Genomic DNA, 12,077 nt, shown 5'->3' on the forward strand with positions numbered 1-12,077 from the left:
CTCTACTATATGTGTGGCAGGATTTGGGTACCCCCCCCAAAAAAAGGTAAGGTTATAATAATGTCATCTCGGGGTCCTTCACTCACGTTCCCAAGGTAGGGTGACGTTCCAAAAGCTTCCATTCCTCACTCCATGACTTAGCTGTCTGTGTGAGTTTGGCATAATGTGACGCCAAAGAAGATTGCCACCCCAGAGAGTCATCTGAATGAGAAAATGTACAGAAAGCACCTGGCCCAGGGCGATGCTCAGTGAGGACCGTTTTCCTTCAACTCTGTCGAGCTTTTCCCTTTGCCCCGTCTCTCTGTTGACTGAGAGCCTCTGCATGGTTACAGAAGCGCACAATACTGACCCTCATCCTGGTTATGTGTGGCAGCAAACGGCTTTCCGGACGGGACATTTCCCTGACTCCGGAAACATTGGAAGCAGCTGGCAGGGGCCTCCCTGAGCTGGGATTGGTAACTCACTAGCATCTGGAATACAGAGCTTTCCAGAACAATGGCCACGAACACTGGATTCAATCTGTGCCTAAGAAAGGACACGGAGGAGGGGCTCTAGCAAGTAAGCCCTTCCCAGAAAGCCCTTCCCTTTGCTGCCCAGGAACACTGGACCGAGGAATTACAGAATTACGGTGGGGCTCCCACCCTGTGCAGTGCAAACAGTGAGCTGCCCGCAGAATGAACGTTAAGGAATGTGGGAGAAAAGTCAATTGCACTGCCCTACCCAGCGGGGGGAAAAATAGCTCCTGAAAAGTCAAAGTGCGAGAAACCACGAACACAAAGTAGCTAAGTCCATTCCCAAGAACTTCCCCATGCTCTGGGCTTTAGGGCAAAGAAAAGCTGGTCGTTCTAGAAACAGTTTCCCTATCTGATGGGAGTAAAATTACAGGCTGAGAGTGTGGTGTTTCTTAGTCCCTCCTAGTACCTCTGTCAGGAACTTCTGTTTTCCCTAAGTTTCCAACTGTAGGCTATCTTTACGTGTTTTCAAGCTCTCAGATTTCACAGCGGGTATTTCTAGAGGAGCACTTTCTACTGGTCTCCCGTTTGGGGTAAAGGGGAAAAAGAGAAATTAAGTGAAAGGTTTGGTTTTTTTCTCTTGAATTTCTGCCAAGGTTTACATTTCATTCGTTGCCACACAGATCCAGCCAGAAGGTGATGTCACTGCCCTGAGCTCCAGAACTCCTACTCCTGTACCCCCCACCCAAACACACATCCATCCACAAAAGCAGAGTGACGGAGAGGAAACTAGCAAGCATGAGGTCAGACAGACACACACAGAGACAGTACAGGGACAGCCGGATGGAGATGGGAGCAGAGCGACCCACTTCAGTTTCCAAAGCCAAGTGCAGTAGATATCTACCCTGGACAAACAGCCAGGGACTAAGTCTGACGTCCTTGGCAAGACTCAGAGCTCAGAAGCGAAGTCGTGAGCCCCGGGAGCTGTGGCAGTGGTCCCCACTTCCCTCTCCTGCACCCCAGCACTTGCCTCCTTGTCCCTCCGGGCAGCATCCAAGGAAACCGAGGAATGGCCCTTGTGCTCGTCCTGGCCACACTCCTGGCAGATGCACTGCCCGTCGGGGCGGCAGAAGGCGACCAGTGGGCTGTGGTGGGCTGGGCAGGTGCGCAGGTCCCGGTCCTTCACGGGCTCGGTCAGCTGGTGGCTGTGCAGTCTGCTGTTCTCCTGGTGAGGCCGCAGGTGCTCCTCGCAATAATTCACCATGCAGGTCAGGCAGGACTTGACCGCCTTCACCCTGCCAGTCCCGAGGCAGAAGTCACATAGGATCTCCGCCTCCCCCTCACCGTCAGGATCCCCCTGCCCTGCGGAGCCGCTGCCCTGTCCCTCCGTCTCCGCCTGAGGGCTCTCCAGGGATCCCATGTCCTCTTCTTCCGCCAGGCTGCCTGACCCAGAGTCTGGGCTGACAGTGGCCAGAGGGTGAGCCGGGATCCCAGGCAGTGGCCCTGGGTTCATCAGATCCAACTCAGCCATCTGGAAGACTCTGGAGCCAGAGCCGTCCTTCCCTTGCCCCTTGTCCCAGGATCTTGTGCGGCCCAAGTCAGACAAGAAAGCCACGCCTTGATGATTGCAGCTGTCACAGGACTTTAACTGTTTCCGCCCTGCGGTAGGAAGCTCAGTTACTCATTACTCCGATCCGGCTTGGACGGCGGCCAGCGGCTGTGACGACGAGGCAGCTAGGTTGTTCAGGCTGAGGATGGCCACTCCCAACGTCTCCCCAGGGGCTCAGGCCTCTCCAGCCCCGAAACTTCTATTCTTGCATGAAATCATTCGCACCCTATAGGCTCAGCTGAAGATCATGTGTGTCCGTGGCTGCTCTGGAAAGAATTCGAGATTCCTGAGCTCTGCTGTAAAAAGCCTGTGGTGCTTTATGAGGCTTGACCAGCTACATTTTTTTTTTGCCTTTTTTCAAGGGATCTAAAATGCAAGGACTTCAACGATAGGTCAGACCCTCATCCCTTCCCATCTTGTAGAACTGGACATGAGGCATCTAACAAAAGGAGGATACGTGCCCCTGACCCTGACCTTGTCCATGCCACCTTCTCGCAAATGGGTGTTCAAGGGGATCAGAGGATCAGCGACAGGGTCAGGGAAGAACATGTCTCCTTCTACATAAAGCTCAAATCAGACAGCTCTCCCGGGCTACACGTCCCACCCCATGGTTCCTAGAAAGAGGTGTGTACCAAGAAACAGCCCCTTTGCCCACTTAATAAGGTGTTTCTGGACACAGCATGTGAGTGTTCTTATGCTGCCAAAATAACAAAGTACCACAGACTGGTGGATATAAACCACAGAAATTAATTTTCTCATGGTTCTGGAGGCTAAAATCCAAGATCAAGGTGTCAGCGGAGCTGGTCTCTTCTGAGGTCTCTCTCCTTGGCTTATAGATGACCATCTTCTGTTTTCACCTGGCCTTCCCTCTGTGTGTCTGTGTCCCAATCAGTCTCCTCTCCTCCTATGAAGACACCAGTCGTACTGGATTAGGGCCACCCTAGCGACCTCCTCTTAATTACCACTTTAAAGACCTTGTCTCCAAATACAATCACATTAAGAGGTCCTGGGTGTGAGGAGTTCAACAGATGAATTTGGGAGAGAAAGACACAATTTAGCCCAGAACACATGGACAGAGGACAGCGCAGGAAGCATCTAGCTCCCTAAAGAAAGGAACTCCTAGGCATCACCACCGTATGGGGACCTACAGTTGTGCTGAGTGTCTGCTGGATGGGCACCAAGGGACCCAGGACGATTCCAGGGTGCCTGGACCCCAACATCTATATCCTGAATAGGTTCTAGCCTCCCCCCTCCCCCAGACTTTTTCAGACATACTCAAAGGGATTTGGAAAGCTTATGAAACGGAGAAAGAGTGGGGGAGGGGGTCCTGGTCCAGTTCATCCCTGGCATCTGGGGTTGAGGTGACTCCAGGACATGGTACTACTCCCCCGTGGCTCTCCACCCGGCACCCCGCCCCCCTCCCCCCCAGCTCTGCTGGGGATCTGGGTTAAACCAGATAAACCAAGGCACATTTCTTGCCGCTAACCAAGATGTTCCAAAAATTCAAAAACTCAAGCGGTTGTTCAAAGTTGGAGGGCATTAATATAGTAAAAATCTATCTCAGCCACAGCCCTGTTGTATTTTCAACATGCAACACTATTCAACAAATAGAATATTTGTATACTGCCTAAAAGCAGCCCTTTTTAGCAATGTGAAGTTCCCTAAGTGTCCCTGTCCAGAATGTTGTGGTCCCCTGTTGAAGAGCCCCCCCGCCCCCCCCCCGGCCCCCCAAGAGGCTTCCCTGCATTTAAATTCATGGTTTTTAGATCTCCAGCCAGGAGGGAAAGGAGCTGGTGTCTGCAGGCTCCCCTCTGTGCTCAGGGTTAGCAGATGGGGCCGTTCCCTTTCTGTCCCTTTTTCCGGAATGACCTGGTAGTTGAGGCTGAGCCGGTCTCACAGGCACAAAGCCTTTGATCTTCCTGAGAAGGAGGAGGGAAAGTGGCCCAGGGCTGAACCGAGGACTTTAAAACAGTCTGGTGGCCTCCTGGCCTCTCCCATTCATACCTCCATCTCATTCCCACCCTCTCTCCTTTCATGAATTGCTTCCCTGCCCCACCCCCAACCCCTCCATTGCCAACCCTACAGGGCAGCTCCCCACCCTCAGACCTTCTCTGGTTCCACATGAGGGAGCCGGAGCAGCATGGAAAACAGAAAATCTGAATTTCAGTCCCCACCTGGCCTGACAAAATCCTTTGTCCTCACAACACCCAAGTGTCCCCACCCATAAAATGAGCTCCTGAGTCAGGGCTAGCCTGAGATTCCTGGTTTGGCTGGCTGGGGCACTGTGTGGTCTCTGAGCTTCTGATCTGGGAGCTTCTCTTGACGTCTGAGCTTCTTGGGAGAGTGGACGCCCTCTGGAGGCTTGCCTCCAGCCCTCTGGGGACCACGGAATACACAGCAGCTTCTGAATCCTTACCAGGCCTTGAAGCCAAGCCTTCTAGTTGACAGGCGTAGCCCTGATCTCTAACTCTTCTTCCAGGGGATGTCATGCATCTCATTGCGCTTCAAATACCAGAAGACTGGGACCAACGTCTGGTGTATCTGTTGCACCTGTTGCACCAAGCGCTCCACAGCCTGTCCTCCTGCTGCCGCCCAGGAGGCCCCCAATGTTCTCAGTCTTTCTCAAACAGTTCCCTCGGCTTCCCTGACTTCACGGACATTTGGCTTCTCCACAGTTTCCTGCCACCTCTCAGCGGGTGCCCTTCCTTCTCTCACCCCTACTAATGACAGAGCCGAGGCGGGGTGGGCATCCGCCTCGTTCCCAGTCACAAGGTGCAGACCACCCACCTTATAGTCACACGTGGGTTTTTTTTCCCCCCTGAAGCAAAATACACATCGCATAAAACTGGCCATCCTTAACTGTTTTCAAGCATACCGTACTGGGGCATTAAGGACATGCATACCATTGGTGGCCATCCCCACATCCATCTCCAGAGCTTCTTTCCTCCCCCCCAACTAACACTGTCACCATTCAAGCCTAACTCCCCATCCCTGTGCCCCACGCCCCCAGCGGCTGGCAGGCGCCCCTCTACTTTCCAACCCGATGAATCTAACGATTCCAGGTACCGCATCTAAGTGGAATCAAACGGTATCCGTCCTTCTGTGTCTGGCTGTGTCCCTCTGCCTAAGGTCCCCACGGTTCATCCAGGTTGTCACAGTGTCAGAATTGCCTTCCTTCTTCACACCTGGATTTTGTATTTGCCCGAAAGCTCTATCTCCAAAATCACAAACTAGTAATTACGGACTGTAGCTGCAGCTCCCTTGCTATAATGCCAGAAGGGGAAGAAAGTGCCACACGTCTAGCATGTCAACAACGTAGTTCCTTGTTGTCATCTTTCCCTTCCTGTCTTCCTGCTCTTTTGAGCTGCTTTTACACTCCGGGGCCCAGCATAAGCATGTCCCCTTTCCGCCCTCCATCTCACCTTGCCGGGAACCCCAAAATGCTCCCACCTTCCCGGAGCCTGCACCTAAAGGCAAGGAACACTGGAGCAAGGTTCCCAGTCACACAGAGAAGCGCCACCATGAATTCAAGACGGCTACCCTCCCGAGGCCCCAACACTGCACAGCCCTGGTGCTGTGTTTTTCTAGGTAAACCCTCTCTTCCCTCCCCAGAGACCAGGCTCCTCCCTTCTCACCCCTCTTCCTTCTTCCTACTTCCCCTTTGTGCAGAGGATCTGGCCTCCTCGTGGAGGCCGAGGAAAATTAAGGCCATCCCACCTCGAGTTTTAGGGTTGACATAAGCACAGCCATCTTAGCTTTGGCAGCCATCTTAGGCCCCTGTGACCAAGGGTTGAACTTACTTTAGTTCCAGGGACCCCCACCGTGCTTTAGTAACAGGAATACCTAACCCTGTAAACACTTCCAAGAAAGCACCTAACCCTGTAAACAGCCCGGCAACAGTCTGAAACTTCTCCTCCTCCCCCACCAAGCCTCTTGTAATGACCCATAAAAACTCCTGCCTTAACTAGCCTCGGGGTCCAAGTCCCTACTCCGCCGCTGTGTCAGGTATACTTGGGCCCAAGCTTAAGCTTGTTGAATTAACCCTCGTGTGATTGCATCGGTATTGGCTCCTTGGTGGTCTCTCAGATGTGAAAACTTGGCCATTACACTCCTGCCTTCCCGTGAAAAAGGAGCCACTACTCAGGAACTCGCTGATGTCCCCACAACCAGCCCTACAGAGGTGCCAGCATCTCTTGCCTCTCTTCTTCCTCCTCCCCCTGTCGTGGAAGCAGGGTCCCTAGGTCTATTAAAGTCTAGTCCTTCCCTGAGAGTGTTGGACCCCCCATCCCCACCCCAGTGCCGTCTTCTACTTCCCTGAACAAGGACTCTGCTCCTTCAGTTATGCTCCATCTTACACCCTTATTCTGTCCCTCTCCGCTAGCTCGCTCCCAGCAATTTGCAAACATACTCTAGTATCTTCCATTAAAAAAAAATTAGGGGTGCCTGGGTGGCTCAGTTGGTTAAGCGACTGCCTTCGGCTCAGGTCATGATCCGGTGATTAAGAAAAACTGTACTCTAGGGGCGCCTGGGTGGCTCAGAGGGTTAAAGCCTCTGATTCGGCTCAGGTCATGATCCCAGGATTCTGGGATCGAGCCCCGCATCGGGCTCTCTCCTTGGTGGGGAGCCTGCTTCCTCCTCTCTCTCTCCGCCTGCCTCTCTGCCTACTTGTGATCTCTCTCTGTTGAATAAATAAATAAATAAATAAATAAATAAATCTAAAAAGAAAAAAAAAAAGAAAAACTGTACTCTAAGACGGCTGACCCAACCAGCAAGGGAATTCCAGTGTCTGTCTCAAAGGCCTTCCAGGTTCTTCTTTCCTATTGCATTTCCTGCACGCACCAAAAGTACCAAGTATGTGGAAGTAGAAGGGTATAAATCCCCCTCCCTGCTTGTGCTCGAGGCTCAGACCTTTGGAGAATAACCCCGTCTGAGCCCACCGTGTTAAATAAACCTCCGGTCCTCCAAAGACTCCGAGTGCCCCTGGGTTCTTCCGCCAGAATCCAGTCCAGATTCTGCAACACCCGGGTCCTGGGATCGAATACTGCATGGGGTTCCCTGCTCAGTGGAGAGTCTGCTTCTCCCTCCGACTCTCTCCCCTCTCATGCTCTCTCTCACTCTCTCTCAAATAAATTCAGTCTTAAAAACAAAAGAAAAAAAAATTAGGGCAGATCTTGCGTAATCCCTCCAGTAGCAAAAAGTGACACCAAAGTTCGTGCTACCGTTCTCTCACTCCTGACTCTGGTCAGTTCGGCTTGGAGCTCCAAGTGCTCTGGGACATTCTGCAGCTTGCTGGCTCATCTCCACAGCAGCAAATTATTATATGCAACTCACTGAGATCAATTCAGGCATAGGGATCGCCGTCCTGAGAAGAGGCTTGGTCCAGACACCACTCACATCCATCCCAAACTTTCCCCCTTGCATAAAATAAAGTGTCCCTCTCTTCTTCACCAAACTAACATAATTTCTGGAGTATCCTTTCCTGAGTCAGACCTGCCTCCAGGAATGTGATGGCCTTTCCAGAATTAAGGGAGATTTCCCTCCCCAGAATTTGGAGGACTCGAATTCAAACAAGCCAAGTGGTAGGAGATCCGTAGGACCAGTAACTACTTAGTTGACTTTTTGACAAATAATCCCACAAACTCCCTAAAAGGTACACAAACATTAAATGCCAGTGGATTCACTCTGATGTGGGGAACGAAGGCAGAAGGAAATGTGGATAAAATTACTTGTCTGCAAGCCCTTGACAAGTACTTAAGGCAGGCGGAGAGTAACAACCCTCCAGGAAACTCCCAACGTCTTCACGTTAATACCTTGCTAGAGGAGAAAACACCATTAGCTTTGACAATAGCCAGGCCTCCAGGAACCCGAGAGTCTTCTTTAGCATATGAAAGTCCTTTCGGAAACCTCCCTTTGTCCTTACCTCTGCCCACAGGGTCCTGTCCCTGTGCTTTAATAAACCACCTTTTTGCACCAAAGACCACACTCTTTGAAAAGCCCCTGAAATGAGACTAAAGGAAGAGGAGAGAAAGTACTCACCAATCTTACACCGAAGCGCAGAGTCCAAATGTAAAGACTCAAAGCCCCACGTTCGGGCTCCATATGATGAAGTTTTAGAATATAAGTGAGGTTCGGTGGGGTGAGACCCTGAGCCGACGACCAACAAAGAATTCTTGAGATGTCTTTGGTGCAAAATGGTGGTTTATTAAAGCACAGGGACCCGACCCGTGGGCAGAAAGAGCTGCTGCCCCAGGGATGTGAGGGGCGACAGGTTATATACCAATGGGGTGGGGGAAGGAGAAGTGAGGTTTCAGTAGAATTTTCATATGCTAAAGAGGACCTACAAGATCAGGAGGCCTTGAGGACTTGACATTGTCAAGGTCATTTTTCCCTCTAGCAGGGTATTAACATTAAGATAGGTGGGAGAGGGTCACCTGGGTGGCTCAGTGGGCTAAAGCCTCTGCCTTCGGCTCAGATCATGATCCCAGGGTCCTGGGATCAAGCCCCGCATCGGGCTCTCTGTTCAGCGGGGAACCTGCTTCTTCCTCTTTCTCTGACTGCTTCTCTGCCTACTTGTGATCTCTGTCAAATAAATAAATAAAATATTTTTTAAAAAAAGATAGGTGGGAGATTCCTAAAGAATGTCACAATATGTCCCACCCAGGAGTGGGGGTGGGGGAAGGTCGCAAATGTCAGCTTTTGCTTTGTCCTCAGCCAGCCTTCCGTTCCCTCATCACGACGAAGCTCAAAGGCATATACTCTTGATAATAATGAGATCGATATCGGGACGCCTGGGTGGCTCAGTGGGTTAAGCCTCTGCCTGCGGCTCAGGTCATGATCCCAGGGTCCTGGGATCAAGCCCCGCATCGGGCTCTCTGCTCAGCAGGGAACCTGCTTCCCCCTCTCTCTCGCCTGCCTCTCTGCCTACTTGTGATCTCTGACTGTCAAATAAATAAATAAAAATTAAAAAAAAATAACGAGATCAATATCACTGCTAACGGGTTTACATATAACATGTGGGCTAATCTTCACAACCACCCCACAGGGAGAGATGCTATTACTATTCCTACTTAGTAGATGAGGAAATAAACTGAAGCTACCTGGGCTTCAATAACTTGCCCAGAGATGCTGGGTTCTGCACGAGCTGGGATTTGAGCCCAACAGGCTGACTCAGAGCCTGTGATGCTAATGAAAACATCTGCAGTTTATTTGAGAATGTGCATTTTGTTAACTCTCCTCCAGCAATCTTGGAATCAACTGCATTTATTTACATTTTATTTTTATTATTATTATTTTGAGTACGAAGTAAGGACTACGGACCTACATCCCCGAACAAGGAAGGAAAAAAAAAATTTCTTTCTAGGGCCAAAACCTTCCCCTCCCTCCAGGGATCTCCATGGCCAGGGTCAGAGGGAAATGGTTTTGGTTTCTCTCTTTTTTTTTTTTTTTTTTAAGATTTTTATTTACCCAGGCGCCCCTTGGTTTCTCTTTTAAACAATGTCCTCACTGCCTCAGGGAAGTCCTCTCCCTGGGGGAAGATGCTTTTGTCTCAAGACCCCCTGACGATCCATTCTTAGTTCCATTCCCCTGGGGACACCCATTTGATCCAAAGTTTTCAATTTCAAAAAAAAAGAGGCAGGCGTGCCTGGGTGGTCCCTAGGTTAAAGCCTCTGCCTTCAGTTCAGGTCATGATCTCAGGGTCCTGGAATCGAGCCCTGCATCAGGTTCTCTGCTTAGTGGGGAGCCTGCTTCTCCCTCCATCTCTGCCTGCCTCTCTGCCTACTTGTGATCTCTGTCTGTCAAATAAATAAATAAAATCTTTTTTTTTAAGCTTGCAATTTCCTCCTCATTGTTGCAAACCAGATGATGGAAGAATGATCTGTATTTTTGCCCCCTTACTGGGTGAACGAAGCATAACATCTGTGTGCATGGATTTCCTGGAAGGAGGAGCCAGCCTTCCTCCGAAGCCTGTTGCAGATTCAGGAACCAAATAAACAGCAGGAAGGCTCAGAGGAAGACATCCGAGCAATTGCCTCCATGAGAGTAAAACAATCACCGTCTTGCCAAGAATTTTAGTAGGAAGGAAAAGAGCTTATTAAACAGGAGACTTGAGTGTTTTTCGTTATGGGAGGAATCCAGATAGAATCAGAGAGCGAAAGTGGAGTTAGATGTACCAGGTGGTGAGTCTGTGTCATTCTGGCCTAGCACCTACCGGCTAGCTGTGTGACCCTGGTAAGTGTCTTAACCTCTCTGAGCCTGTTCCCTCGTGCAGCAAATGGGGATGCAGTATCTGCTCCTACCGACTGACATTGTGTGAAGAAACTGGGAGAGAAGACATCCTATAAATGCAAGTGGGCTTGTAAACTAATGATATATGGTCACTAGTACACACCAGGTATTTGATGAGCTGAAGCCTTCTTTAAAGGAGTTTTCTTTTTTTTTTTTTTTCTTTTTTTTTTAAAGATTTTATTTATTTGACAGAGAGAGATCACAAGTAGATGGAGAGGCAGGCAGAGAGAGAGAGAGAGAGGGAAGCAGGCTCCCTTCTGAGCAGAGAGCCCGATGCGGGACTCGATCCCAGGACCCTGAGATCATGACCTGAGCTGAAGGCAGCGGCTTAACCCACTGAGCCACCCAGGCGCCCTAAAGGAGTTTTCTTAAGCTGTGAGAAAGGAAACAGGCCACGATGACCCTCTGTAGGCCAAGAGGGTTAGGGGTCCCTGGAAAAAGGAAGACAAGACATAGTTTTCTTCACATTTGAGGCCCCCAGCCATTTTGTGATCTATGCCTGACTTGCACTATTTGCTCCAATACATTTCCTGTGGAACTTCCTGGAAAATGCTAAAAGGGGACAGGGGGAAATAGACCTCAGAAGTTAATGAGTTTAAGGGAACAGAAAAATGTGAAAACCAACAGCCACTCCTGGGCCAGGAGATAGCCTAACCACATCAGACATAATAAATTGGTGTAAGAACCCCCCAGTGCTATTTCAAAAGCAAAGATTGACCTGAAGCACATTCTTCAGTCATTTTTGCAGGATTTAAAACCCCCTGAGCATCCAAACACCAGAATGACTCAAACCAGAGAATTGATGGTGTCGGCCCTTGGTCCCATGACTTCAGTCTCCCAGGACCTGGACTTCGTCAACTCAGGATGAATTTGCCGCAATTCTAGATAGAACTCTTCTCTACCAGAGACCCCCCCCAACCCCCTCCCCGCCGGCCCCATACACACACACTCCGTGAATATCCATGTGTCCTTAGCTTAAAACACCCCAATTTTGTTGACCCGGGAGACACTGTTTTAGGAAATAGCCCTGGTGTTCTCTTTACTTGTCCCAAGTAAAAACCCTTCCTTTTTGTACTTGGTTGTGTCTTTTGGCTCTACACCCACCAAGAGGTGAACCTAGTTCCAGGTTACAAAATTCGGCAGCCCAGAGGGACCTCCCAGCTAACCCCTTTGAGATCCCCAGCTCCCACCAGTTAATGCCATGGGCAGCAGCAGGTCACTGGGCCAGTGGACTATGTCACTGAGGAACCTGGGAAAGGGCATTAGAGAATTCCTATTGGTACCCAATATATTGGTTCATACAACTGAATGGGTTCAGTGGCTGTTCAGGACATTGTAATCAGGGAGTCCCTTCAGAGAGATCAGTGGCAGTTACCCCCACAAATTAGCTTTCTGGCTCTGTCCCTATTTCAAGGGAGGAGAAAAGGAAGGGCTCGAGGTCCGTGCAGCGATCTGGCCAGGTCTGGATGGGAAATGTGGGGGACCATCCCTGTGTTCCTAGAGACTCATCAGGGATACCTAATCCTGAATTCCTAATCCTGGAGGACTCAGTGGGATAAACCTCTGGTTCTGGAGAGGGTAGAGAGGCACCAGCTTGGTTTAGCCAAACAATGAAGTATGCACTTTTTTTTTTTTTCCTAAGATTTTATTTATTTATTTGACAGAGAGACACAGTGAGAGAGCGAGCACAAGCAGGGTCAGTGGGAGAGGAAGAAGCAGGATTCTTTCCC

At 50.2% G+C, this 12,077-nt stretch overlaps 1 protein-coding gene across 1 annotated transcript in view; it reads right to left on the reverse strand.

The window, feature by feature from the left end:
- LOC116857322 (F-box/WD repeat-containing protein 10-like) overlaps positions 1–2,122 on the reverse strand; it is a 64,371-nt gene extending 62,249 nt beyond the window's left edge. Inside the window, exon 1 of the mRNA XM_032841305.1 lies at positions 1,483–2,122. Within this exon, the coding sequence (XP_032697196.1) occupies positions 1,483–1,983 (501 nt within the window). The 5' untranslated portion in view covers positions 1,984–2,122. The remainder of the gene's footprint in view (positions 1–1,482) is intronic.
- Positions 2,123–12,077: the final 9,955 nt, after the last annotated feature.

Source organism: Lontra canadensis, unplaced genomic scaffold (assembly GCF_010015895.1).
Source record: "Lontra canadensis isolate GAN:19392208 unplaced genomic scaffold, GSC_riverotter_1.0 scaffold122, whole genome shotgun sequence".
Taxonomy (NCBI): Eukaryota; Metazoa; Chordata; class Mammalia; order Carnivora; family Mustelidae; genus Lontra; species Lontra canadensis.